A 25,459-nucleotide genomic window follows, 5' to 3' on the forward strand; every position below is an offset into this window, starting at 1 on the left:
ATTTCCTTTAAGACCGTAACAAATTGAACGGAGCAATGGAATTTCAGCAACTATTGGACTAATCAAAACTATTTCAAAAAGCATAAATATTCAACGAGGAAACAATAAAAGCCAAAATCGATTCTATAATTCACTTGCATGCATAATAATATTAAGTATTACATAGCAATATAGAAACTAATGCATGCATTCTATTTAAATGCTAACTTAATAGTAAAGTTAAGAACTTCACTCACGGATACTTAGTCAATAATGGATCTCCAGTGATAGATTTCTAGAACAAGGCAGAAGTTCAGATTTAGATTCTTTCCAAACTTGCTAATGAACTGAGAATGGAGAATGGGAAAAAAACAATGAAACGCAAGTCCAATACCAACCTTAGCCCAAGGAAGAGAGTCATCAGAACAACCTCTGGGAAACCCATTATATCCAATTCCTATAAAATTGACAACTTGTGAATCATTAAGTATGGAATCACCTGAAACTATCGGCAATTAACAAGGAAATTCATATTGCACTTTACTTGAGAGTAGAAGGTTGTGCTAAGATGTATTGGAAAAGACATCAAGACCTTCACATGACTTACGAACAAGATACCACTGGAAAGGAAGGTTACCTTTTGAATTTATCACTTGTCAATATTTTTCCTTTAGCATAAGAGTCCTAAAAAGAATACATAATAAATCATTGCTGATGCTCAAGCCGATATTTTATTTTCACCACCTTTGTGTGAAAGAGGCCATTTAGGATTGCAATTTAATGTTGAAGATATGCCTGACCAAATCTTTGAAAATTTTGATAAATGTAAGTTACTTAAAATTCAACTTCCACGATCACATAATACATGTTGGTTTACATCCCAAAAAAATTCAAAGTTAACACTGTTGATTATCTTTCAAGAACATTGCTATGGTTACAATGTATATCAAATAGTTATCTATGTCTTATTTAGAGACCAAGTTGAAAGCATAGATACAAGATTCATCAAGTCTTCTAGGAACATGGTGAATCTACCTGAGTCAACTAAAAAAAGTATGAAATACAAACTCCAAAGCTTGAGTTCCGATACAAATTGTTCCAAGTTAATTTATGAACCTCATGTCGTACTTTTACATATCATTGTTTCTGAAGTGGAAGAACCCTTTAATTAAAGCTCATTAATCGATCTATAAAATATGGTATTTTTAAGTTACAAATAACTATAACCTCTACACTAACATCAGTCATCACAATTCAACTACCTATTCATCAAAGTTATCTGGTCAATGATAAGGACAACTTGTTGGTTGATGATGGTGATCAATTTCTTAGCATCAACTTGCGAAAAATCACTTCTAAACAATATACCAAAATCAAAGAAAGTTACAAGAAAACTAATGCAATCCACAATCATTGCAAAATGGGATTGGTTAGAGAAATCTCTTTGTGGACTTGTTATCAGGAGAAATTGTCTTTGGGGAATTTGCTCCCAACAGGATCAAATGAGAACTTAGGGGAAGTGCCAATGTCACCTTGCACAGTCCCTCTTGCTTTCAGTTAGTGTTTGCTAGCCTTGGAGAGGGCATACCCAATGAAATGAAGTCAAAAATCTACAGGTATACTCTGCAAAAGACTTCAAATTTCTAAAAATTACTCAGTGGAATCTCCAATATAATACAGCTTGAAAACAGCAAATGCAACTTCATATGTGTGTGTGTGTGTGTGTTAGAATATAGAATCAATGTTATCCCTTCATATGTCTGCAATAATCTACTTCAGATCTATGATAACACTATGCAGATTTGCTAGTAGAACACTCAAAGTCCGCAAATAAATTCTTCTTTTAGCATATTTTTAATTTTTTTGGACCAATACCTTCATGCCAATGGGCATGGAATCAACTAAGCATAAGAAAATTGATTGGGAATGCGATATAACAGAGCCAATCAATATAGAAAATTCCACATCAGATCATCACACTCATCCACAAAAAAGAATTGGCAGCCAAAAGAGTTTCACCTTCATTTTAGATTGTGATTACAAGCTCTAAAGATATCATATACACACCATACTCTGTGACACAGTCACATGAGCACCATCAAAGCTACTTCTAACACAACCACAAATTTTCTCAATAATCTGTTAATAAAAAACTGAACAAAGATGTATGGAGATGGAAGAAGGAAGGATGAATGAACAAAAGAATTATCAATCCCTTTCTAAATAAACTTTACAAAATGAGACTGAGAATGTACAAAGGAAGTATCCAAGAATAAAAAGGGGTAGCTATGGTTGGTATTTTCATAGGCAATTAATGGAGAAAATTTATATTTTCAAGTTTTACCAAGTCAGCCCTAAGAAGGACAAGTCAGCCCCACATGTAAGAAAAAACACCTCCAAAACCAGATATAAATAGAGGCTCGTTGGATTTCATTTGGACACACAACACATCACACAATTCAATCTGAAAATGGAGAGGTACATCCACACGTGCGAAGAGTCAAGGAGACTTTTCTGTTCTGTATCAACCAGCATATATTCCTCTGTTTGACTTTCATTGACTTGGGCTAGTCTACTTCTGTTTCAACTAGATCTTCACTGTTGAAAGGTCCGAAAATTGCAGATATTCGTTGACCATATTTGACTGAAGTTTCACTCCTGTTCTGGCTTGTTGACTTGGGTTGACTGCAGATTTGACTGAGGCTTTGACCGAGAATTTTCGAGGCTACTTCGACTGTGGATTTGACCAAATTTCGGCCTCTTGTTCTGAGCTACCTCAGACCGAAATTCAGCCCTTCTGTTGCAGACTGTGATTTTGACCAGTGTTGACTTTCATCTCTCTCCTTTGACTGGATTTTGACGTGGATATATTGAGGTCAGATTTTGGAATCTTCTTGGAATATTCTGATGTACTATTGATGAAAAGAATTTCTCTCACAAGGAAAGATTGGTTGGGTTTTCCCTTTGTGGTTTTTCCCTGGCTGTGAGCCTAATTTTTGGTGTCTCTTGTGTCTTGTTTTTCTGTTTACTGTGATCTCTATTGCTCTATTGATCAAAGTATATGGTTGAAGTTTTTGATGTATAGCTGCTTAATGATTGGAGTGTTAATAGAAGACTGATTGTATCATTAGAAGTAGTTATCAATTGTGAAAAAACTATACTAGTCTTGATCAACAGTCACTCTAGAATAAGAGCTTGTTCTAAACACAGGTCACCCTGAAATGAAAGATTGCTTCAAATACAACTCACCTAAGGCAACTACAGATTTTTTTCTGCAATAAATGTTTGCATGAAGTACAAGTTACCATGGAAAGAAAACTTGCTTCAAGTACATGTCAAACATAGTGCCCCTAATGTTTAGATTGTTTGGCTAATCTTATCTTGCAACAATGTGCCAGCCCACTTTAATTATTTTCAGATTTATTAACAGAGAAAGGAAGAGATTGGTTTTATAATTTTTTAATGGTGGTTGATAGTGGAATTAATGCTTCAAGTAATTAACAACGTTATCAGAACCAGACCAGGAACCAGTTAGAACCGGACAGGAACCAGTAAAACAACCAGACCAAAAAACTGGTCAACCAAAAACACATAAAATATTTAAATTTTACAGAAAAATGGATATATTCATGTACATCCATATGAATCCAAACCATTTATACACAAATAAGAAGAAATTCTCATTTATATAGCATGTAACGAAGCACATAACCAACAAAACACCAAGTGCAATCCATCTCTAAACCAAAAATACATCAAAAAACAGGCCCTAGATGGCCTCTAGCATCCAAAAAAATCATGCTAACAACAAATTCTTACATATCATCAAAATATTTTCCTATATTGGAATCTTCGTCATCCATATCACCCTCTAAGCATTAAAATAAGATAGAAGATGCTTAGCATGTCAATTCAAAATTTCGTTTGAGTGATGGGTATATTTTTAAGAGGATCATGGTAGAGGAGTTTGACAACCAATGCACTAATATCAAGGTACATAGAGGGCTTGGTGCTCTTGCTTAAATACTAATTCCATACCCTCGTACATGACAAAATCCAACGGAAATGTTGCAATGCCCCCAATCCTGAAAACTGTCAAGTCTGCAAGATTTTAAGTGTGATCTAAAATTCTACTTTCCCCATCTGAAATACAATGAGTTTAGAACCACTCTCAAACATCCTGAGTCATTTCATGGTAATGTTAAAATTTTAAATAGGGCCATGTCCTTCTTGTAGGGCCATAGGCTTGAATATTAAGAACCTACTATAGGCCAATAGCTAGGTTGCACGAAGCGCCGAAACATTTTGGAGTTTCCGAAACGGGTATGTTTAGAAACATCACCTCCCAAACATGGAAACGTCGGCCGAAACATCGTCCAAAACGTCATATATGTGAATAAATAAGTGAATAAAACATTATCTTGCAAGAGAAAAGGGAATAAGACCCATATATGCTTCAAAAATAGTGTCCAACCACTGCCTCCGATAAAGTATAATATTGGCACTCTCCAAGAAGCTCCTTGATCTATAAATATAATATAGTTAACCCTCGTATCACTTGTGCCCTTGAAATGTGTGCAAGAAGGTAGTTATGGGACCACCTTGACCATGTCATACAATAAAATAATCCAATAAAATGATGTACAACTGAGAAATGTGCAATTGGACCACATGGACCAAGCCAAGATAATATAAATAATCCATAGAGATTGAGCCTTTGAAGATAGTACCAATAGTAATTGCTACCTCCCTTGGATATAGTGCCACATCAATAAAATAATCCTCCAAACGTTGAATTTCGTAGGAGATTGTACCAGGGTAGTTATACCCCCTTAATAAATGTGCAAAATGGGAGCATTCTTATAGATGAGGTAATTAACTACCTTGAGACCAAAACAATGCCAAAGATAGCAATGTTACTTAGAGTGTTTTCTCCAATAAAATAACCATTTGTCCCTTCAGAAATGCCAGAAAAATATGTGCAAGAAAGTCCACTTTGGTTGTTATGACAATCTCCAAGAGAGGGAAGACCTAGAAGCATGTGCAAAGGCATAGATTCATGTACACACAATGGATCCTCTTCAAAGCATGAGTCATCAATGGGACAAACATAGGGAGTGTGCACATGTGGAGCACTCCTCAGGAACACATCTAAGCCATCATAACAAATCTCAAGGTGCACCAAGACCAATATGAATTCCACATGTAAAATAGACCAAAGACTACATCAACAAGCTCTCAATCAACGTAATGAAGCAATAATTGGCCATCAAATTAAAGAAATCCATGGAATCACACCAATGCACAACATCTAGAACCAATAAATAACCCTTAGTTGATGGGTATTCCTTCCATGAACGTCATAGGGATTAATCAAGAGTGCATTAGGCTAAGCAAAACCCCATGAAGGCACCCAATGATGAACCAAACATCACATGTGCAAGATGCAAGCCTCCAAGATGTGAGATGATGATGCAATGAATTGAAAACCCATGAATAATCTGTATACAAAACTGTAAAGAATATGGCTTGTACGCCATCATCTTCCAAACACAACCCAATTAAGCAAGGTCTTTGACCTAGAGTAATCCTCATGGCATATGGGGGGTAACATTTGGCTCCATGAGGGTAAATGCACCCTACTCTCGAATGAGAACCTTATATCTATGGCATACCGCTAGAAATGCCATAAGAGAAAAAACATGTTGCGGGATAGGTAAAAGTTCCCATCTAGGAGCCCCGCATAACAGCAAAATCACCAACATATGTCCATACAGCTTACTACTTCAACTAGATTTTCAAATAAGGCATCAGCTAATCTAAACGAAACATGGAAATAAACAACTACTTCTAGTATACAGCTCATTAGAGCTTATTCTTCCTACCCTACCCTATTATACGATGAAAAAATGATAAGTGATATTGTTATGAATATAATTCATATAAATATAATAATAATAAATAATAATTAATTAACTAATGGTTAGTTAGTTAATAATGAAGGGGCATGACTTAGAGACATGACCATTCATGAAAGGGCACCTGCCTAGGGTATATAAGCAAGCCCTCATTCTCATTTGTAATCATCTCATATCTTCAATATAATTATTATATAATATATTTGTCTTATAATGGATATTTACATATACCAAATCTTCTAAAGTAGTATGTTGCATATATGAACTTTATCATTACATTGGTATCAGAGCATTCCTCTGAGCATATGAACCTTGTTCGTTACATTGGTATGAGAGTCACATTGGCAGATCCCGGCCTTTGGCCATCAACTTGTTGTCGCAACTAAAGTGTTTCACTACACGAATTGGAGTTTCTCCATTTTCGATCAGGCCCTAGGACACTTTTAAAAAAGAGTTAATAGAAAAGGAATTGGAAAAAAGATTATAAAAGAAAAGAGTTAAATATATATATATATATATAAATTATTTAATTAAAAAAATAATAATAATAAGGCCCTTGGCCATTGACATTTCAATGATTCTAGTAAAAAAAAATAGTCCGATGTAATTTTTGAAGGAGAACATTCATATATATATAAAAAGGTTCTACTTTATTCATAAAAAGTGCATGATAAAGTCAAAAGGGAATCTTTCCAAATATCGTTAAAACTATACGTAAAAGAAGGAAGAGTAGAGAAGATTATCTTGATTCTTCATCAAGTGGTTTACAAGCTCGTGGTTTTAGAAACCCATGATAATTGACCATAGTATTTTCAAAATAAAAGAAGAACAAAAGGTATACAAAATCTCTTTATGTAAATGGTAAGTTTTACTTTTTACGTGGAGAAAATTAACAGAGTCAAAGGCACATAAGTGCACATATATTTTATATTATACCCCAAAAAGTTGAATAGCCATGTTTCACTAGGGTTGTAACTTTTCAAAAAGAAGAAAAAAAATTATAAATATATATAAATAAATAAAAATTATAAAATATGTGAAAATTCATAAAACCATGAATCCTACTGCAGCAACTGATTAAGTTTCTTCTATTTGTTAAATAAACTGAACAAATTATTTATTGTGTTCTACTGTAAATATCGAAACTAATGCATTGCAGCCTTCACAAATAAAATATTGCGGAAGAAAAATAACGTTGGAAGAATAGATGCACACCCACACAAGAACACAGTTATTTTTGGACCAATGTCCCTGGAAAAAGCCAACTTGGGAAAATCGGTGCATCAACTGAGGGTTTTAATTATTATGCAGTAGTAAATTTGAGTACAAAACTATGGATGCTCAAATCTAGCAATCCATACAGAGAAATAACTGACAATAAGTCTAGGAAGAAAAATCTCACTCCCACTTGCGATCCAACACAAACCTTCGCTTAAGAAGAGCCACTCTTTGTTGCCTCTGCGCAGTCCCCGTGTCATCCTACGCAATACTGCGTCCCACAACATGGAACTGCATCTCTCTCGCTATTTGATCATTTTTTGTCTAGGAGATGGACGCTCTTGTCCTCTGGGCTCCCACTATGGCTTCTAGCACTAAATCACTACTTCCCCTAAGCAAAATACATATTCTCCTCTTAAGAACTGCGCTGCCCCAGCGTGGCTCTACGTTGCCTCTCTCTGGCACTCACTACCTGTCTACAATGCACTTCACCAAACTATAAAATCTCCCTTCGGCCTTACTATCCCTGCCCCTCTCTCACTGCTTCGAGCTCACTAGCTCTCTCTCCAGCAACTCAGCGCTGCTACTGTGGAGTTCGATCTGCCAGAAAATTCGAACTATTGGTGTCTCAAGTGTGTTCTCCAACCCCCATCGAATTTATTCTTATAATCTCTCATTGAGACAACAACATCCAAGATTAAAACATAATTTATGGCTAAGATTAACTAGAACTTGATTCATGTCTTCTTCTAGAATATTCTCACAATGACTTATTTAATACCCTTTAATTAATCATATTTCTTAAGTTTAGACTTAGGAAACATTAAAAAACGATTAATTATTTTAATTAAGTCGTCTCTATGTGGAATTTCCAGAAACGATTTCTGGGTTTTGGAGAATACATGTATTATGGACTCTACACCAAATTTTGTGGCTAGAAGACATCTGATGCTACAAAAACTAACACTCCCTCTTAGCAAGGAATGTGTTCTAACGCTGCAACCCACTAAAGCAACACCCTGTCTTTGCACCATCCCCTATCACATTGTTGATGTCTGGCAGATGCTGCCCACCAACTACTACGCAACTCTGATATACGTTGCAGCTAGTCCTACTGAACTATTGCCAACACTACATCTGCACTGCAACTCCCTCTCCATCTGCTGCTGCTGTAACTGCAACTAAAAATCATCCAAAATACTGAATCAACTATGATCATATGATGCATCTATCACCCGAGTCTTAGTTGCTGCTAGACTGTTAAAATTGGAAACTAGAGCCAAACTCCATGTGGGTCATCTTATTTATGGCAGCTAATATTTTTTCTTGGATCCCTCTCATCGAGAGGTGTATGATTGATCTAAAGATCATCTGTTCCGATAAGTATTCATGTAGTTATGAATTTATTTGTGTTATAAGACAATTCGTCAAGGTTGGCCAACAACCAAATAAACCCCACATGTGCTCAACGTTTTAGTATAAAAGGAGATGACTTGAGAGCCATTTCTCACACACACTTCTATCTTGATTTCTCTCCACTTGTTTTGGGTTTTAGTAGAAGAGAAATCTAAGAGTGGAAGCCCTAGATGTCGGAGGAAAGACGACTAAGGGAGCCACCCTAGAGGAGATGCCCTAGCCCTAGACATTGTCAAAGAAGAAGTCAAAAACGCTATCAAGGAAGCATGCCCTAGCCGCAGTCTTGGAGGAATCTTATCACAACAAAGAGAGGCCCTAACGTTGTCCAAAAGGCAACCCTAAACGTTGTCTAAGAGCAGCCCTAAACGTTGCCAAAAGGAAACCTAAACATTGTCTGAAAGGCAACCCTAAACACTGTCTAAGAGCAGCACTAAACGTTGTCAAAAGGTAAACGCTATCTAAAAGGCAGCCCTAAACGTTGTCTAAGAGCAACCCTAAATGTTGTCAAAAGGCAGCACTAAACGTTGTCTAAGAGCAGCCCTAAATGTTGTCGAAAGACAGCCCTAAACGCAGTCGAAGGGAAGCCCTAAATGTTGTCTAAAGGCAGCTCTCACGCAGTCTAAAGGGAGCCCTAACGCTAACCTACGGTGCCCTAGATGCAGACCTAACACGGCTGAAAAGGTGGGCTGCAGGTGACCCTCAAAACAGGGACAGCATGAGAATTTGAGACTCAAACATGCCCAGGATAGAAATGCTAATAAATGGGACAACTGGGCTACATGGTGTTGCTAAAACACATGGGACAGCAGCAAGTATGGCAAGGCTAAGGGGACAACAGCAAGGTATAGCATGATTGTTAGGGACAACAGCTACAACTATAATATACATTGGGCAACAGTGGCAAGGGACAGTTGTATAGTAAATGGGACAACTAAGGAATGTTAAGGCAAGCATGGCAAACATGTGTTGCAAGCACATGAGACATGTTGTGTGTCAACATGGTTCAGCGTACCACTTGGGACTGATGTGTGGCAACATGATCAGCTTCAGAACAATGATGGGACAGCAGCATGTTGAGACAGAACTATGATGGGACAGCAATGACATTGATGGCACAGCAGCATGTCGCGACAGAACTATGATGGGACAGCAATGACATTGTGTACAGTGGCACAATGGGATAGCAGAAATAGCAAGGTGCAACAAGTACATGGTGCAGCTAGGTGCAACAATAGTACTTGGGACAACAATGATGCTTGGTGCAGCAAGTACATTGTACAGTCTTGATTGGTGAAGCATGATGAGATGCAACATATTGATGATGGGTGTAGCATTGTGCAGCACGGTGAGGTGCAGCATGATGATGAGATTCAGCACAATGATAGGTGAAGGAGTCACCTTGGAGAATCAGTTCAAGCAGCATGTCTTCAACTGATCTCATGTATCATCTTCTTAGAGATGATCTATGCTCTTATCTAGATAAGTCAAAGTGTTGACTTCTGTTGTAAATGTACTATCTCTCTCTCTGTTGAACTATTGAAGAACATATAAGAGGAATTGATCAAGGGTTTCCCCACATTAGGGTTTGTCCCTGGATAGTGCCACATCTTCTGTCCTCTTGCCTTGGCCTGTCTTCTGCGATTTATGTTTATGTTCTATCTGCAGTTTACTTTAATGCTGATGTGATTACTAATCTGGAAAAGATATTGAGCTAACTGTGAAAATTGAAATAAATTGCTCTAAGCATAGAACATACCTAAAATTAACATGGTATCAGAGTTGAGGTGAAGACGAAGCCCAAGCAACAGTGAAAGAGCAATCACTGAACACCATTAGGAAAGGACAAAAGGATCAATGGATTCATCATCCCTCTTCAAATTCACCAAGGGTGAAGTCAAAGCAAAGTATATTATCAAAATGGCACAACGGAAGCTTCTAATGGCCTACCTATAGATCACTTCAATGGGAAGTTTGGATCTCAGGGTGAAAGGAAACGCAGATGCCTTGCTTACAATAAGTTTGGCCATTATGCGAAGGAGTGTCCAAATGACAGGGACACATCTCTTGATGAAGATAAAAATCATTCCAGGGACATCTTCAATGATCAGAGGAATGACAAATAATGCAAGTCATCAAGGAAACGGCCGACTCTTCAAGGAAAGCAAGGAACCCCAGGTATGAAGAATCAAATGTTGTTTCTGATAAGATAAAGAAGCATTATCTTGTATTGGCCCTCTCCTTCAGATTCTGTGGGAATCTAGCTTATTGATTATAGTGCTTCAAGGCACTTCATCGGATAGAAGGGTGCTCTCTCGAATTTGGTAAGAGATGGAAACAATCGTGGGATTATGCTTGGAGCCGATGCCACCTATCACGGAAAGGGTGTAGGAAATCTTACCCCTCAATTGAATGAGGGTAACTCGATTCATTTAAAGAATCTCTTTTATGTACCTGATCGCTAGAAGAACTTGGTGTCCATTTCGGCAATGGAAGTCAAAGGTTTCAGAGTGGCAATCATCGATGGAAAGGTACGTGTTTGAAAATAGAATTTTCAAAGATGTTTTTACTCATGGGTTCAGGGTTGGCAATTTGTATCAAGTTGCAGGATGGTCCATTGCAGACCATGTCAATTGACACATCTCATCTTTAGCATTGGAGGTCTATTACGGGGCCCTACCCGATGTGAATCAGATGGTGATTGGGATGCCTGAATTCAAAAGGAGCGTGAAGGTACATGTCTGAGATGTAACAAAGGAAAATCTTACAAGGGGGGCATTCCCCTCATGTAGCAGGTCCACAGGCTTGGAACAACCCGAGGGATTTGAGATTCATTGGGAATATCATGTATGAAGGTAGAAGAAAGCCCTCTATGGCTTGAAGCAAAACACCCCGGGCGTAGTATGAGAGGTTTGATAACTGTGTGATAAAGCTGAGATTCACTAGGATTGAAGCCGATCCAAACCATTGCTTGAAGGTTGTGGATGATAGACCTCTCATGCTGACACCTTCTGAGGACTACCTATTTCTGACAGGGGCAGACCCTTTAAGAAGTAAGAGGGAGTTGGATTCCGTATGTGGAATGATAAAATGCAAGCCCGTGACTACCTCAAGGATCTTAACTTTCAAAAGTTATATGGTAGTGATGCCGGACCTGATTTGGGAAATGCCTCTGAGTTTCATAAACTCATTCACGTTGATGTTCTTGGTGAACTTCTGTCCGGACATATGTTTTGCAGTTAGCATGATGAGCTCATATATAATTGAGCCTCACTAGATTGGTGCCAAGGATGTTCTGAGAAATCTTCAGGGCACAATCTCTCATGGATTGAGATACACTGTCGGAAATGTGAAGCCGCATGATTATTCGAAAACTGACTGGGTAAGTAGGGTGGAGGACCGTAAGAGCACTTCTGAGTCCTGGTTCTCTTTGGGTTCTATTTCGATATCTAAGATAAGCAGGAAACAAAAGTCAGTTTCTATAAGTACTGTTGAGACCGAATACATAACTATGAGTATGATCTCGTGTGGAGCTACCTAGTTGTGGAAGCTCTTCCGAGAGTTGTTTGTACACATGACGGATACCACCGTGATCCTCTGTGACAACCAAGGGGGGATTTGATTGTTGAGGAATCCTGTATTCTATGATTGCTCCAGCAGATAGACATCAAATACTACCTTATATGGGATATGGTACGTCGATGAGCGAGGAGGCTCCATCGCATTGAGACTGATGTACAGGTCGCAAACATTTTGTCAAAGCCCCAGGGAAAGGTCAAATTTGTGACTTTCCCAAACGACTTGTAGAGACCCTCTTATGAGGGTCCTTCATGTTGCATGCATTGAACTCTAGGAGCTCCAAGGGGCTTGAGGTACTTACTGGAGCAACACACGACCATATGGCGACTCACCCTCCCCTAATGGTATGCTATGTACAAGGTGAATGGCTATGCCTTCGCCTGTGATACCCCAAGGCGACTTAGGGACAGGATGAATGATTCTCCTGTCGAGGCATCCTACCCATGCAGTTTGGGACTCATGGGAAGTACCTCTCATCTGGCCAATGAGCAGGGAAATGGGGTTAGAGACCATAGTAGTACTATCAATGGACGCATCGTTGTATCTACCATGCTCCCTATGCTAGGATGACCTCCATTGATCTAGGATCAATGAAAGTGATATGGGATCAGTATGAGTGGTTTGAGACACTCTCTTGTGATATTGATATCGGATCAATAAAACTGACTTTGGGTCAGTAGAGAATGGTATGAGACATTCTCGATCAATTCTCCTTCTTCATGGTTCAGCAGAGCAACACAGGGCATTGATGGCAAAGATAGTACAGTCAAACATATGGATTAGCGGATGGAGTTCTCCCTAATTGAGAGGGAGTGTTAAAATTGGCAACTAGGGCCAAACTCCATGTGGGTCATCTTATTTATGGCAGTTGATATTTTTCTTGGATACCTCTCATCGAGAGGTGCAGGATTGATCTAAAGATCATCCGATTCCGATAAGTATTCATCGAGTTATGAATTTATTTGCGTTATAAGACAATTCGTTAAGGTCGGCCAACAACCAAATAAACCCCACATGTGCTCAACGTTTTAGTATAAAAGGAGATAACTTGAGAGTCATTTCTCACACACACTTCTATCTTGATTTCTCTCCACTTGTTTTGGGTTTTAGTGGAAGAGAAATCTAGGAGTGGAAGCCCTAGACGTTGGAGGATAAAAGACTAAGGGAGCTACCCTAAAGGAGATGCCCTAGCCCTAGACGTTGTCAAAGAAGAAGTCAAAAATGTTGTCAAGGAAGCATGCCCTAGCCGCAGTCTTGGAGGAATCTTATCACAGCAAAGAGAGGCCCTAACGTTGTCCAAAAGGCAGCCCTAAACGTTGTCTAAGAGCAGCCCTAAACATTGTCAAAATGCAGACCTAAATGTTGTCTAAAAGGCAACCCTAAACGTTGTCTAAGAGCAGCCCTAAACGTTGTCAAAAGGCAGACATAAACATTGTCTAAAAGGCAGCCCTAAACGTTGTCTCAGAGCAGCCCTAAACATTGTCAAAAGGCAGCCCTAAACGTTGTCTAAGAGCAACCCTAAACGCTGTCAAAAGGCAGCCCTAAACGCAGTCTAAGGGCAGCCCTAAATATTGTCTAAAGGCAGCTCTAATGCAGTCTAAAGGGAGCCCTAACGCTAACCTACATACCCTAGATGTAGGCCTAATACAGCTAAAAAGGTGGGTTATAGGTGACCCTCAAAACAGGGACAGCATGAGAGTTTGAGGACTCAAACATGCCCAGGACAGCAATGCTAATAAATGGGACAACTGGGCTACATGGTGCTACTAAGACACATGGGACAACAGCAGGTATGGCAAGGCTAATGGGACAGCAGCAAGGTATAGCATGACTCTTAGGGACAGCAACAACACCTATATGTACATTGGGCAGCAGTGGCAAGGGACAGCTATATAGTAAATGGGACAGCTAAGAAATGCTAAGGCAAGCATGGCAAGCATGGTGTTGCAAGCACATGAGACATGTGTGTCATCATGGTTCAGCATACCGCTTGGGACAGATGTGTGGCAACATGATCAGCTTCAGAACAATGATGGGGCAGCAGCATGTTGGGACAGAACTATGATGGGACAGCAATGACATTGTGTAGCAATGGCACAATGGGATAGCAGCAACAGCTAGGTGCAACAATAGTACGTGGGACAACAATGATGCTTGGTGCAGCAAGTACTTGGTACAGTCTTGATTGGTGAAGCATGATGAGATGCAACATAGTGATGATGGGTGCAGCATGGTGCAGCACGGTGAGGTGCAGCATGATGATGAGATTCAGCAAAATAATAGGTGAAGGAATCACCTTGGAGAATCAGTTGAAGCAACATGTCTTCAACTGATCTCATGTATCATCTTCTTAGAGATGATCTATGCTCTTATCTAGATAAGTCAAAGTGTTGACTTCTGTTGTAAATGTACTATCTCTCTCTCTCTCTGTTGAACTATTGAAGAACATATAAGAAGAATTGATCAAGGGTTTCTCCACATTGGAGTTTGTCCCTAGCTAGCGCCACATCTTCTGTCCTCTTGTCTTGGCTTGTCTTCTGCGATTTATGTTTATGTTCTATCTGCAGTTTACTTTTATGCTGATGTGACTGCTAATCTGGAAAAGATATTGAGCTAACTGTGAAAACTGAAATAAATTGCTCTAAGCATAGAACATACCTAAAATTAACATTGCGCTGTCACTGAAGCCTCTGCGTTGTTGCTGACTCTGCTCTATGCCAACTGCACTACTGCCAACTGTTGATTTCTGGTAGAAATGGATGTGCTCTAAGTCTCAAATTTTGCAAGGAGGCTTGGGCACATGTAATCCAAAGAACCTAGAAAGCGTTTTGGGAAATTCCACCCGAAGACAATTTTATTAAAATAATTAATTATTTTTTACGAGTCCCTAAGTCTAAACTTAGGAAATTAAAATAATTAATGGGTATTAATTTAACTATAGGTGTAACTTCTAGAAGAAGACGAGGATCAAGCGGAAATGGTCTTAGCCATTGATTAGCTTCTTCTATGGACTGTTGGATGTCAACAAGAAGATTATTTAAGGAACCTTGAGGGTCATTTGGAAGACACACCGAGAGGGATCAAGTAGATCGAATTTCTCAGAGAGGGCAACGGAGCAGTTGCTAGAGGAGTGATCGAAGTGATATTTTGCAGTGAGGGGTAGAGATAGTATCCGGAATAGGGAGCTTTCCTGGGCCGAAGAGTACAAGGTAGAGAGGGCAAAACAACATCCAAAGAGAGGCAAACGCTGACCCACGCAGAGTTGATGCAGTGGCAAAGCAGGCCTTAGAGGGAGATCGAATTCCTACTAAGGAAATTGAGTTTCAGAAGCCGGGATGTGGGGTATGAGACCGGGAGGCAGAAATTCAAAATTTCCAACCAGTAGAGGGTCCAAAGGAGAAGCAGCGTGATTCCCAGCATGGGTGACGCAAAGACTATGTGAGGTTTACGCAGTTCTGCGCAGAGGCCACGCAGAGGCTCCAGTCTAGCATGATCAAACTCAAATTCTTCTAGTGACAGGGTGAGATATTCTCACTATTTGTTTTGTCCAATTTCTCTCTATATCAGATTGCTAGTTGAGCATCCAAGCAATTGTACTCGAAATTACTATAGCATAATAATAAAACCCTCAGATCTACTACATCAGTTTTCCCGCATTGGGCTTTTCCGAGGACATTTGTCCAAAAATAACGATGTCATTGTGTTGTATTTTCTTTCTTGCTCAGTTTATTGTTTCTGCATTTATATTTAATTAAGTGAAGGATGGAGTGTATGTATTTCGATATTTGTCGTAGGAAACTACAACTAATTTGTTTAAAAGAATTTAACAAACAAGAGAAATATCACCAGTTGTTGCAGTAGAGATTCCGGTCTAGGAATTTTCACATGGTATTGGAGTTGCAGGTGAAACAAGAAGAGCAATGCCAGAGAACCCAACCCTGAGTAGAGAAGGAGGTTGAATAGCTGCAGGAGGCAGTTCGAATCCCCAGAGGGATTACGCAATCAAGCCAGGAGGGTTGATTTTTCGAGGAAAGTCTCTCTCTAAGTGAGTCGATAGAAAGAAAGGGCTTCTAGACCGAAATTTTGTCGTGCCAAAGGGAGCAGCGCAGAGCCTCAGCGTGAGGAAAGAGCTAGTGGGACACAATTTTTCAGCACGCAGATTATTGGGCTGAAATACGTCAAAAGAAGCATAGTGAGGGAATTTTTCCTCAACAGACTTCATGCCAAGAAGTCCGTTTTCTTATTGCCTGAGCAACAACAGTAAGAGACAGAGAGCAGTAGTACGACATTTTCGTGGCAAACATGGCAGCCAGTGGGTTGAGAGATCAGGACAGGTTGGATGGGGCATCCAACTATGTGATCTAGAAGGCAAGGATGTCATACCTTCTAGATGAGCATTTTCTCAAGCTCTATGTCAACAACGTGGTGGTTGTGCTTGCAGATCCAGATCCGCTGAAGAAGTACAGGGGAGAAATGGCGAAGGCCAAGATGATGATCCTTGATGGAGTAAAGGATCACATGGTATGTCACATCCCTAGCAAAGGGACTACTAAGGAGATGTGGGATGTCTTGACAATGCTGTATCAAGGATCTTCCGAGCAGTGGAAGATGTACTTAGAGAAGAAATTGAGATATGTACAGATGCGAAAGGGGGAGCGCATTGATCCGTTCCTCACAAAGCTTCAAGAGACCTAGGACGAGTTAGCAGAGTAGACTTCATGCCAAGAAGTCCGTTTTCTTATTGCCTGAGCAACAACAATAAGAGACAAAGAGGAGTTGTACAACATTTTCGTGCCAAAGATGACAGCCAGTGGGTTGAGAGATCGAGACAGGTTGGATGGGGCATCCAACTATGTGATCTGGAAGGCAAGGATGTCATACCTTCCAGATGAGCATTTTCTCAAGCTCTATGTCAACAACGTGGTGGTTGTGCTTGCAGATCGAGATCCGCTGAAGAAGTACAGGGGAGAAATGGCGAAGGCCAAGATGATGATCCTTGATGGAGTAAAGGGTCATATGGTATGTCACATCGCTAGCAGAGGGACTACTAAGGAGATGTGGGATGTCTTGCCAACGCTGTATCAAGGATCTTCCGAGCAGTGGAAGATGTACTTAGAGAAGAAATTGAGATCTGTACAAATCCAAAAGGGGGAGCGCATTGATCCTTTCCTCACAAAGCTTCAAGAGACCTGGGACGAGTTAGCAGTTGTGGGGTCTAAACCTCAAGGTTCCGAGATGGTGAGACAAGCCCTAAATTCAATCTCAGAAGAGTGGCAAGTCTAGTCTAGAGCATCCTAGGTAGGGCAGCTTTGCCAGACTAGGATATTATGTGAGCAGCTCTCAAGCAGAAACAGCCGAGGAGAGATCTAGTCAAGTGTAAGCTTGACAGAAGTAGCAGCAGTGGGTCGAAGCCCAAGGAGGAGGAAGAGAATGCAACCCTTGAATCCAAGGGGCAACAGGAGCAGAGGAGGCAAAAGAAGGACGTCTCAAAGATCAAATGCTTCAGGTGTGGTGAAATGGGGCACTACGCAACACAATGTCCTCTCAGGAAGAAGGACAAAGATGAGAAGCACGATCCAAAGGCTGCACCCGCGAAGATTGAGGAGGAGGAGTTTGTCATGACAGTCGAAATACCTCTAGGAGGGAGGTGGGCTGATTTAGAGTTGTAGTTCAAAAGAGCTACAAATGGACAGGATACTTGAGGAACCCACCTCTTAGATCAATTCCTTGCTACGGGAGCCCAGATCAGAAGTAGCAAGCTGGACTAGTATCAGTTGATGCAAAGGAGTGTTGGAGCGACAGATGCAGTGGCTAGAACGCCAAGTCTGAGCAGCGTAGTGCAGAGTTGCAGCAGTGCAAGGAGGCATAGTGCAGTAGCAGTAGCAACGCAGTGGCTTCAGAGGGATAGCATGGGACTAGCAGCAGTCAGATCTTCAGCATCGAGATTCATCTATGCTGAACACTTGTTCATATTTTGGGAATTTTTTCAGTTGCACTATTCCAAAGAACACAGAAAGCGTTCTGGTAAATTCCACTCGGAGAGAGTTTTATTAAAATAATTAATTATTTTTAATGGGTCCCTAAGTCTAACCTAAGGAAATTTAAATAATTAATGGGTATTAATCTAACTATGGGTGTAACTTCTAGAAGAAGACGAGGATCAAGCAGAAATGATCTTAGCCTTTGATTACCTTCTAATTTGAGTCGTTGAATGTCAACGAGAAGATTATTTAAGGAGGCTTGAGGGTCATTTGAAAGACACAACGAGAGAGATCAAGAAGATCGAACTTCTCGGAGAGGGCAGCGCAGCAATTGCTAGAGTGATCGAAGTGATCTTTTGCAATGAGGGGCAGAGATAGTATCCGGAAGAGGGAAGTTTTCCTAGGCCAGAGTGTACAAGGCAGAGAGGGAAGAACGACATCCAGAGAGAGGTAGATGTTGGCCCACGCAGAGCTGACGCAATGGCAACTCAGGCCTTAGAGGGAGATCGAATTCCTATTGAGGAAATAGAGTTTCAGAAGCCAAGAGCCGAGGGTGTAAGACCACGAGGCAGAAATTCGGAATTTCCATCCAGCAAAGGGTCTGAAGGAGGAGCAGCGTAATTCCCAGCAGGGGTGACACAAAGACTGCGTGAGGCTTACGCAGTTCTGCGCAAAGGCTCCAGTCCAGCGTGATCAGACTCAGATTCTTGCAGTGACAGGGTGAGAGCATCTCACTATTTGTTTTGTCGAGTTTCTCTCTGTATCGGATTGCTAGTTGAACATCCAAGGAATTGTACTCAAAATTACAACTGCATAATAATAAAACCCTAAGATCTATTGCACCGGTTTTCTCGCAATTGGTTTTTCCAGGGACATTTGTCCAAAAATAACGGTGTCATTGCGTTGTATTTTCTTTCTTGCTTAGTTTCTTGTTTCCGCACTATATTTAATTAAGTGAAGGTTGCAATGTATGTATTTCAATATTTGTCGTAGGAAACTGCAAGTAATTTGTTTAAAGCAATTTAACAAATAGGAGAAATATCATCAGTTGCTGCGTAGGGATTCTGGTCTAGGAATTTTCACACCAACTTTGCACTGTGTTGTCCAGTATCTGGCAACTACTAGCTACTGCATCTGTCACTCTAGCATCTGCTTACACCATTTCCCACTGATCCATCCTGCTACTACATGCCATGGGCTCCTGTAGCAAGGTATTGATTCCTGAGGTGGACCTCCTAAAGAATCCTGACCATCTTGTGGCTCTCTACAGCTACAAAACCAAATCACCACACCTCACTCCTGGAGGTATATTAGTGATCATGGAAAACTCTTCCTCCAATCTAGAGCACTATAATATCCCGTTTCCGAGATATTCCCCAAACCCCAGTAAACTCCAACCAAATACGTATAAATGATGTAATAACCGGAAAGCTCAAAATGATAAAAATAACAGTGGTGTAGGATATAATAATATAAGCATGAAATATAACCAGATACTCAAGAAATGCAAAGAGAAATGCTAAGCCATTTTATTATACTGAGTAATAGAATGAGTACAAGAGGTGATCAGAGAAATGGCACCTCGACTTGCACAAGGCAAGTGAAGAAATACACTAAGAATAGCAAAGGAATGGCCTCTCTCTGAACTGCGTCAAGGCTGTTGGAGAACCACATTGCTGCTGCTGCTGCTGCTGGAAATCAAATGAGGATTTCGGACTGTTCCCCTCCTCAGAAAATGCTGAAACTATGGAATCAGATTCTACTCAAGAAACCCAGAAAACCCAGAAAGCTTCTCTGAAATGGCCGACCCACAAAAATCGCCCCCTTGGGGACTCACGCAATCCCTCAACGCTCTGCGCTGCCACTGAAATAAACCCACCACAACTCTGCCTGAAACTCAGCCAAAATCCTCCAGTATGCAAGGGCTCATTCCCTGCTCAACCTCCCAGCACAAATCCCCCTGCAAAACCTCAATCCAGAACTCCTGCCAGAAAGAACTGTGTCAGCCATCTCAAGACTGCGCAGTCATCCAAGATGCTCAATCCTCTTGCCAAAATGTTGATGACACTACTGCAAAAATATTGATGGAAATACCTTACCCGAGCAGGCACTCGAAGTCCCTCGGGGCTAAGGGTGAGATCTCCAAACGGAGACACTCAATGCACTAAACAATGTTGCAGACTAGCTAAACAGCCAGCGTGCTCTAAGTCGAAGTGACTAGCTCAAATGCACATAATCGAATGCCAAAATGAGGAGGCTCCTCTCTCCTTTATAGCGTTGGCCTCTCTCAATCCAAAGGCTCATCTCCTCCAATGTAGCTTTCCTCTTCCCACGTGTTTTTCACCATCTGCGCAGTCACTCCAAGTGTCTACGTGGGCCCCTCCTCTACGTGGTTCTTTGGCCCCCCTTGGCTCACCTTTTAAGTTACAACGTTGTGCTACTAGGGATTATGTCCCCTTCTCCTCACCTTTTTATTTATAAATAGCTATAGAAGGCAAAATTGAGCAAAATCGAATATTCTAATTAGCCATGGCTAATTATGAATATTATAGCCTCCCCCGGCAAAATGTTGCATGTCCTCAAGCAACTGAAGTGATGGATGCTGCAAGATCTTCTCACTCACCCAAGTGGCATCCTCATCTGGTAAATTCTTACACCTCACCAAGAATTTCTGGACTGTCCTGCTCTGCAGCCGCCTCTCCCTGGTATCAATAATAGACTCTGGCTGCAACACCAAATGCCCCTTATCATCCGTGGGTGGTAGCTCATCTGTCACTGTCACATGCTGCCCCAATGCCTTCTTCAAGCATGATATGTGAAAAACGTTATGAATATTGCTGCCTTGGGGCAGCTCCAACTCATCTGCTACCTGTCCAATCTTGCGTATCACCCTGTATGGCCCATAAAAGCGGGGCTTGAACTTTTCAGCCCCCTTCTGCTTCAATGACAACTGCCGGTATGGCTGTAATCGTAGGTAGACCAAGTCCCCTACCTCAAACTGTCTCTCCACCTGACCCCTGTCAGCGTACAGCTTCTGCTGGTTCTGCACTGTAGCCATATTATCCCTGAGAGCTCGGAGGATATCTAGACTCTCTTGGATCCAAATCTTGGCTCTCGGAGCCTTGCTAGCACCAAACATCACATCAGCAAAAGATAAAGGGTGATACCCATACAAAGCATAAAATGGTGACATACCGATGGATATGTGATGAGTAGTGTTGTAGCAGTACTCCCACAGATGCAACCACTTCAGCCATGCTCGCTGTTGTCCACTGACATCGTTACGCAAGTAGCCCTCCAGCCACTTGTTAACTATCTCTGTCTACCCGTCCATCTGTGGGTGATAGCTGGTACTCGGTGTCAACTCCGTCCCCACCAACCGGAAAAGCTCTTGCCAAAATCCGCCCATGAAACAGTTGTCCCTGTCACTGGTGATGGTCTTGGGGAGACCATGTAACCTAAAAATGTCTCTGAAGAATAGCTCGGCCACCTGCGCTACTGTGTAGTGTGCGGATATGGTGAAAAAGTGTGAGTACTTTGTCAGCCAATCAACGATGACAAAGATGCAATGCTTGCCCTGTACCATGGGCAACCCTGTGAAGAAGTCCATCGAAATACACTCCCATTTCCCCTCCGGAATGGAAAGGCTGCAATAGTCCTACTAGATGGTTCATCTCCCCCTTGTTCCTCTGGAAAACATCGCACTCCCAAACATGCTCGAGTACGTCCTCCTTGAGGCCCTTCCATGAGAACCTCTCTCTAATAGCCCTGTAGGTTTTGGTAAACCCCTGATGACCTGCCAATGGTGAACATGTGACGCCTTAAGTATCTTCTTCTTGAGCTGAGACCCCTCAGTCAAGAAGATCTGGTCCCTGTAGTAGATGATCTCATCAACCACCCTGTACCTGTCATCTGCCACCTGCCCATCCAAAACCTCACATGCAAATCTGTCCTTGGAGTACTCTACTAAGAGTCGAGCCCTCCTGTCTGCGTCCAAGCTCATAAGAGACAACGTGGCTGGCCTACATGAAAGGGCATCTGCTACCACGTTGTTCTTACCCTTGACATACTCAATGTCAAAGTCATATGCTTAGATCTTGCTGATCCACTTCCGCTGCCTCTCCTGTAGCTGCTTCTGCTCCAAAAAAAACTTGAGGCTGTTGTGATCAATCCTCACCCTGAACCTGTTACCCACCAAATACTGTCGGTACTTAGCCAATGCATGCATGATGGCCAGCATCTCCTTGTCGTATATAGAATACAACCTCTCGTGTGAAAGGAGCTTCCGGCTCTCAAAGGCTATAGGGTGACATCCCTGCATCAAAACTGCGCCGATCCCCTCTCCCGACACATCACACTCCAAAACAAATGGCTGCGTAAAATCTGGCAACACAAGCACTAGGCAGCTTCTCATCACCTCCTTGAGCCTGTCGAAGGTTCGCTGCGCTGTATCCGACCAACTCAATGCACCCTTCTTTGTCAAATCTTTCAGGGGTGCAACACGCTGTGAGAAACCCTTGACGAACTTCCGGTAGTAAGTACAAATGCTAATGAATCCTCAAAGTTCCGTCATGTTTCTCGGCTCAGGCCAATCTCTGATGGCCCTGAACTTCTCCTCGTGGACCCTTACTCCATCCACTCCTATGATGTGTCCCAAGTATAACATCTCCGCCAACCCAAACTCACATTTGGAGAGCTTGGCATAGAACTGCTGCTCCTCCAAGATGCGCAATACTGTCTCAATGTGCTGGAGATGCTCCTCCCAAGTCCAACTGTAAATGAGGATATCATCAAAGAACACCAACACAAACTTCCTTAAGTGACTACAGAAGATGTGATTCATGCAAGACGGAAATGTAGTTGGGGCGTTGGTTAGCCCGAAGGGCATCACCAAAAACTCAAAGTGCCCATAGTGACACTTGAAGGCGGTCTTGGGAATGTCCTGCTCCCTCATGCGAATCTGATGGTACCTAGATCTCAAATCAATCTTTGAGAAGAACCGTGCTCCTCTCAACTCGTCCATCAACTCATCGATACTGGGTATGGTGTATCTGTTCTTCAGGGTCTTCTTGTTCAGGGCCCTGTAGTCAATGCACATCCTCAATGTGTTTTCCTTCTTCACCAAAACAAGGGAAGAAGCAAAAGGACTCGTGCTCGACCGAATGTGCCCAAGAGCCATCAACTCCTGAACGGCCCGCTCAATCTCATCCCGATAGGCCTTGGGATGCCTATAGGGGGTAGTAATCACTGCCTGTATGCCCTGCTCAAGCTCAATGGTGTGCTCAAACCCCCAGCCCGGTGGTTGTCCTGGTGGAATCTCCCCAAACACTGTGGCATACTAGTCAAGGATGGCCTGTATCTCAGGGTGCACCGTCTGCCCTATAGTCCCTGCCTCTGATGCACGCAGCTCCACTGCCCACTTTACGTCTCTCTTCCGGAAGATTGCCTCCATCCAATGAGCTGAAACAGTCTGAGGCGGGTATGTGTGCTAGCCCTGTATCTTCTCATGCCTCCTTGTCTTCTCATCATCCCACTCCATCTCTAGGGCCTTCCAATCTGTAGTGACCTTCCCTAGAGTGATGAGCCACTGAACACCCAGTACTATGTTGGTGTCCGGAATATTGACCACGAAGAAGTGGTCAGTCAGTGTATAGGTGTCCATCGTCACTGATAACTCTGGAACATAACGAGCACACACCATGGTCTGATCTCCTGGGACCAAAACTGAAAATCCATCGAAGCTCTCTGTCGGTATACCTCTCCGCTCAACCATCTGTGCATCAATGAAGTTGTGGGTGGCCCCACTGTCAACCAAAACTGATACTCGCTGGCCACATACTGTCCCCCGTACGCGCAGCGTCAAATACTTGGGAACTCCTTGCAATGCTGCAAGGGCTCCTCCAGTAGGTGCAAAAGTTGCACCACCTGCTGCTGGTGGTGGAGGCGGCAAGGGACCTTGCATGCCATGTATATTTCCTACCTCCACATCATCCTCCTCATCCTCTTCCCCGCTGCTCTCGGAGAAGACCTCAATAAAATGTGCTTTGCCAGCAGCACATCTATGTCCTAGTGCCCACGGCTCCTGACAGGTGAAGCACAACCGCTTCTTCTTCAACTCCCTCCTGGCATCATCATCAATCTGTACTCGTCCTGGATTCCCCTTCGGAGGCGGAATCCTCACATCCTTCCCCTTAGGCTGAAAAGCTTGTCGCTGGGGGTAAGGTGTCCGGGTCTTGGGTAAGACATCCTGTAAGTCCCGGGTCCTGCTAATAGCATCCTAAAGGGTGGTTGGTCTAGCGGATCTGACTAGACCTCGAAGTGGCTCTGCTAACCCCTCAACATACATGTATATCCTCTGTGTCGTGGATAGATCTGGCACCATCATTGAAACCCTTGAAAAGTCCGCAATGTAGGTCTCTGGGCTCCTTGTCTATTTGAGCCTCGTCAGCTCAACAAAGTGTTGTTCTGGATCCCTTCGGTCAAACCTCTCCATCAATCTCCTGGTGAACTCGGCATACGTCGTCACTGTGGAATGCCCGAGTGTAACCATCCCATGGAACCACCAATCCTGGGCCTCACCATCCAAATGTAATGTTGCCACCTTGATGGCCTCTGTCTCCGACATCTGGTTAAGCTGGAAATAGATGTCCAGCTTCTCCACCCAAGACCTTGCCGAACTGTTTGATGAGCCATCAAACGTAGGCAAGTGAAATCTACTAGCAGTGCGGTGGGTGTCTCCATCATGATAATGTCGGAATCCTCTGTGATGGTCGCGGGCTCTACTATCCCGCTGGAGCTAAAAAAGTCTCTGAATGAGAGAGCATCCCTGAACTGCTGCCCATAGGCCTGGTACTCCGCAAAATAATCGCCCATATGACCGGGCTCTGCCTCCTGCTGTGCTCCGGCCCCCGTATCTGCTCCTAGGAAAGTGAGCATGGTAGAGCGTATAGGGGCATGTGAGGCCACCTGTTGAGTAGTATCATGCTGAGTGGCACTCTGCTTTGGCAAATGGTTAGATGCACCCGATCCATCTCCAACCTGGAAAACTCGTGGGCTCTCACGCTGTCTAGCCTCCACTACCGTGAATCTCTGCCCCATCACCTCGATCTACCTCGAAAGATCCTACACTGATCTGAGGAGCATGTCCGCAAATCTCTTCCCGTCATCATCTGCCATCGGATCCTCCTGCTCTGCGTCCACCACAGGCTCCTTCTGTCCTACGTCCACCACAGGCTCCTCCTATTCTGCGTCCACTACCGGAACACATTCTCCCTTTCCATAGGTGTTCTCCAACCTACGCCCAGTGTCTCTGTACCTCCTACCTCCGTAACAGATGTAGGGCTCTTCCCCCGGTGTCATAGATTGCTAGCT

The 25,459-nt window shown here is 42.3% G+C and overlaps 1 protein-coding gene across 1 annotated transcript in view; it reads right to left on the bottom strand.

Moving 5' to 3' along the window:
• Positions 1 to 232: 232 nt before the first annotated feature.
• Positions 233 to 25,459, bottom strand: part of LOC149222587 (uncharacterized) — a 140,355-nt gene continuing 115,128 nt past the window's right edge. Inside the window, exons 4-5 of the mRNA XM_089387636.1 lie at positions 378 to 436; positions 233 to 274 (exon numbers count right to left, since the gene is read on the bottom strand). Of these exons, the coding sequence (XP_089243762.1) occupies positions 233 to 274; positions 378 to 436 (101 nt within the window). The remainder of the gene's footprint in view (positions 275 to 377; positions 437 to 25,459) is intronic.

This window comes from Pinus tabuliformis, chromosome Q (assembly GCF_031772625.1).
Source record: "Pinus tabuliformis cultivar Carrire ecotype Pingquan chromosome Q, CPIR1, whole genome shotgun sequence".
Taxonomy (NCBI): domain Eukaryota; kingdom Viridiplantae; phylum Streptophyta; class Pinopsida; order Pinales; family Pinaceae; genus Pinus; species Pinus tabuliformis.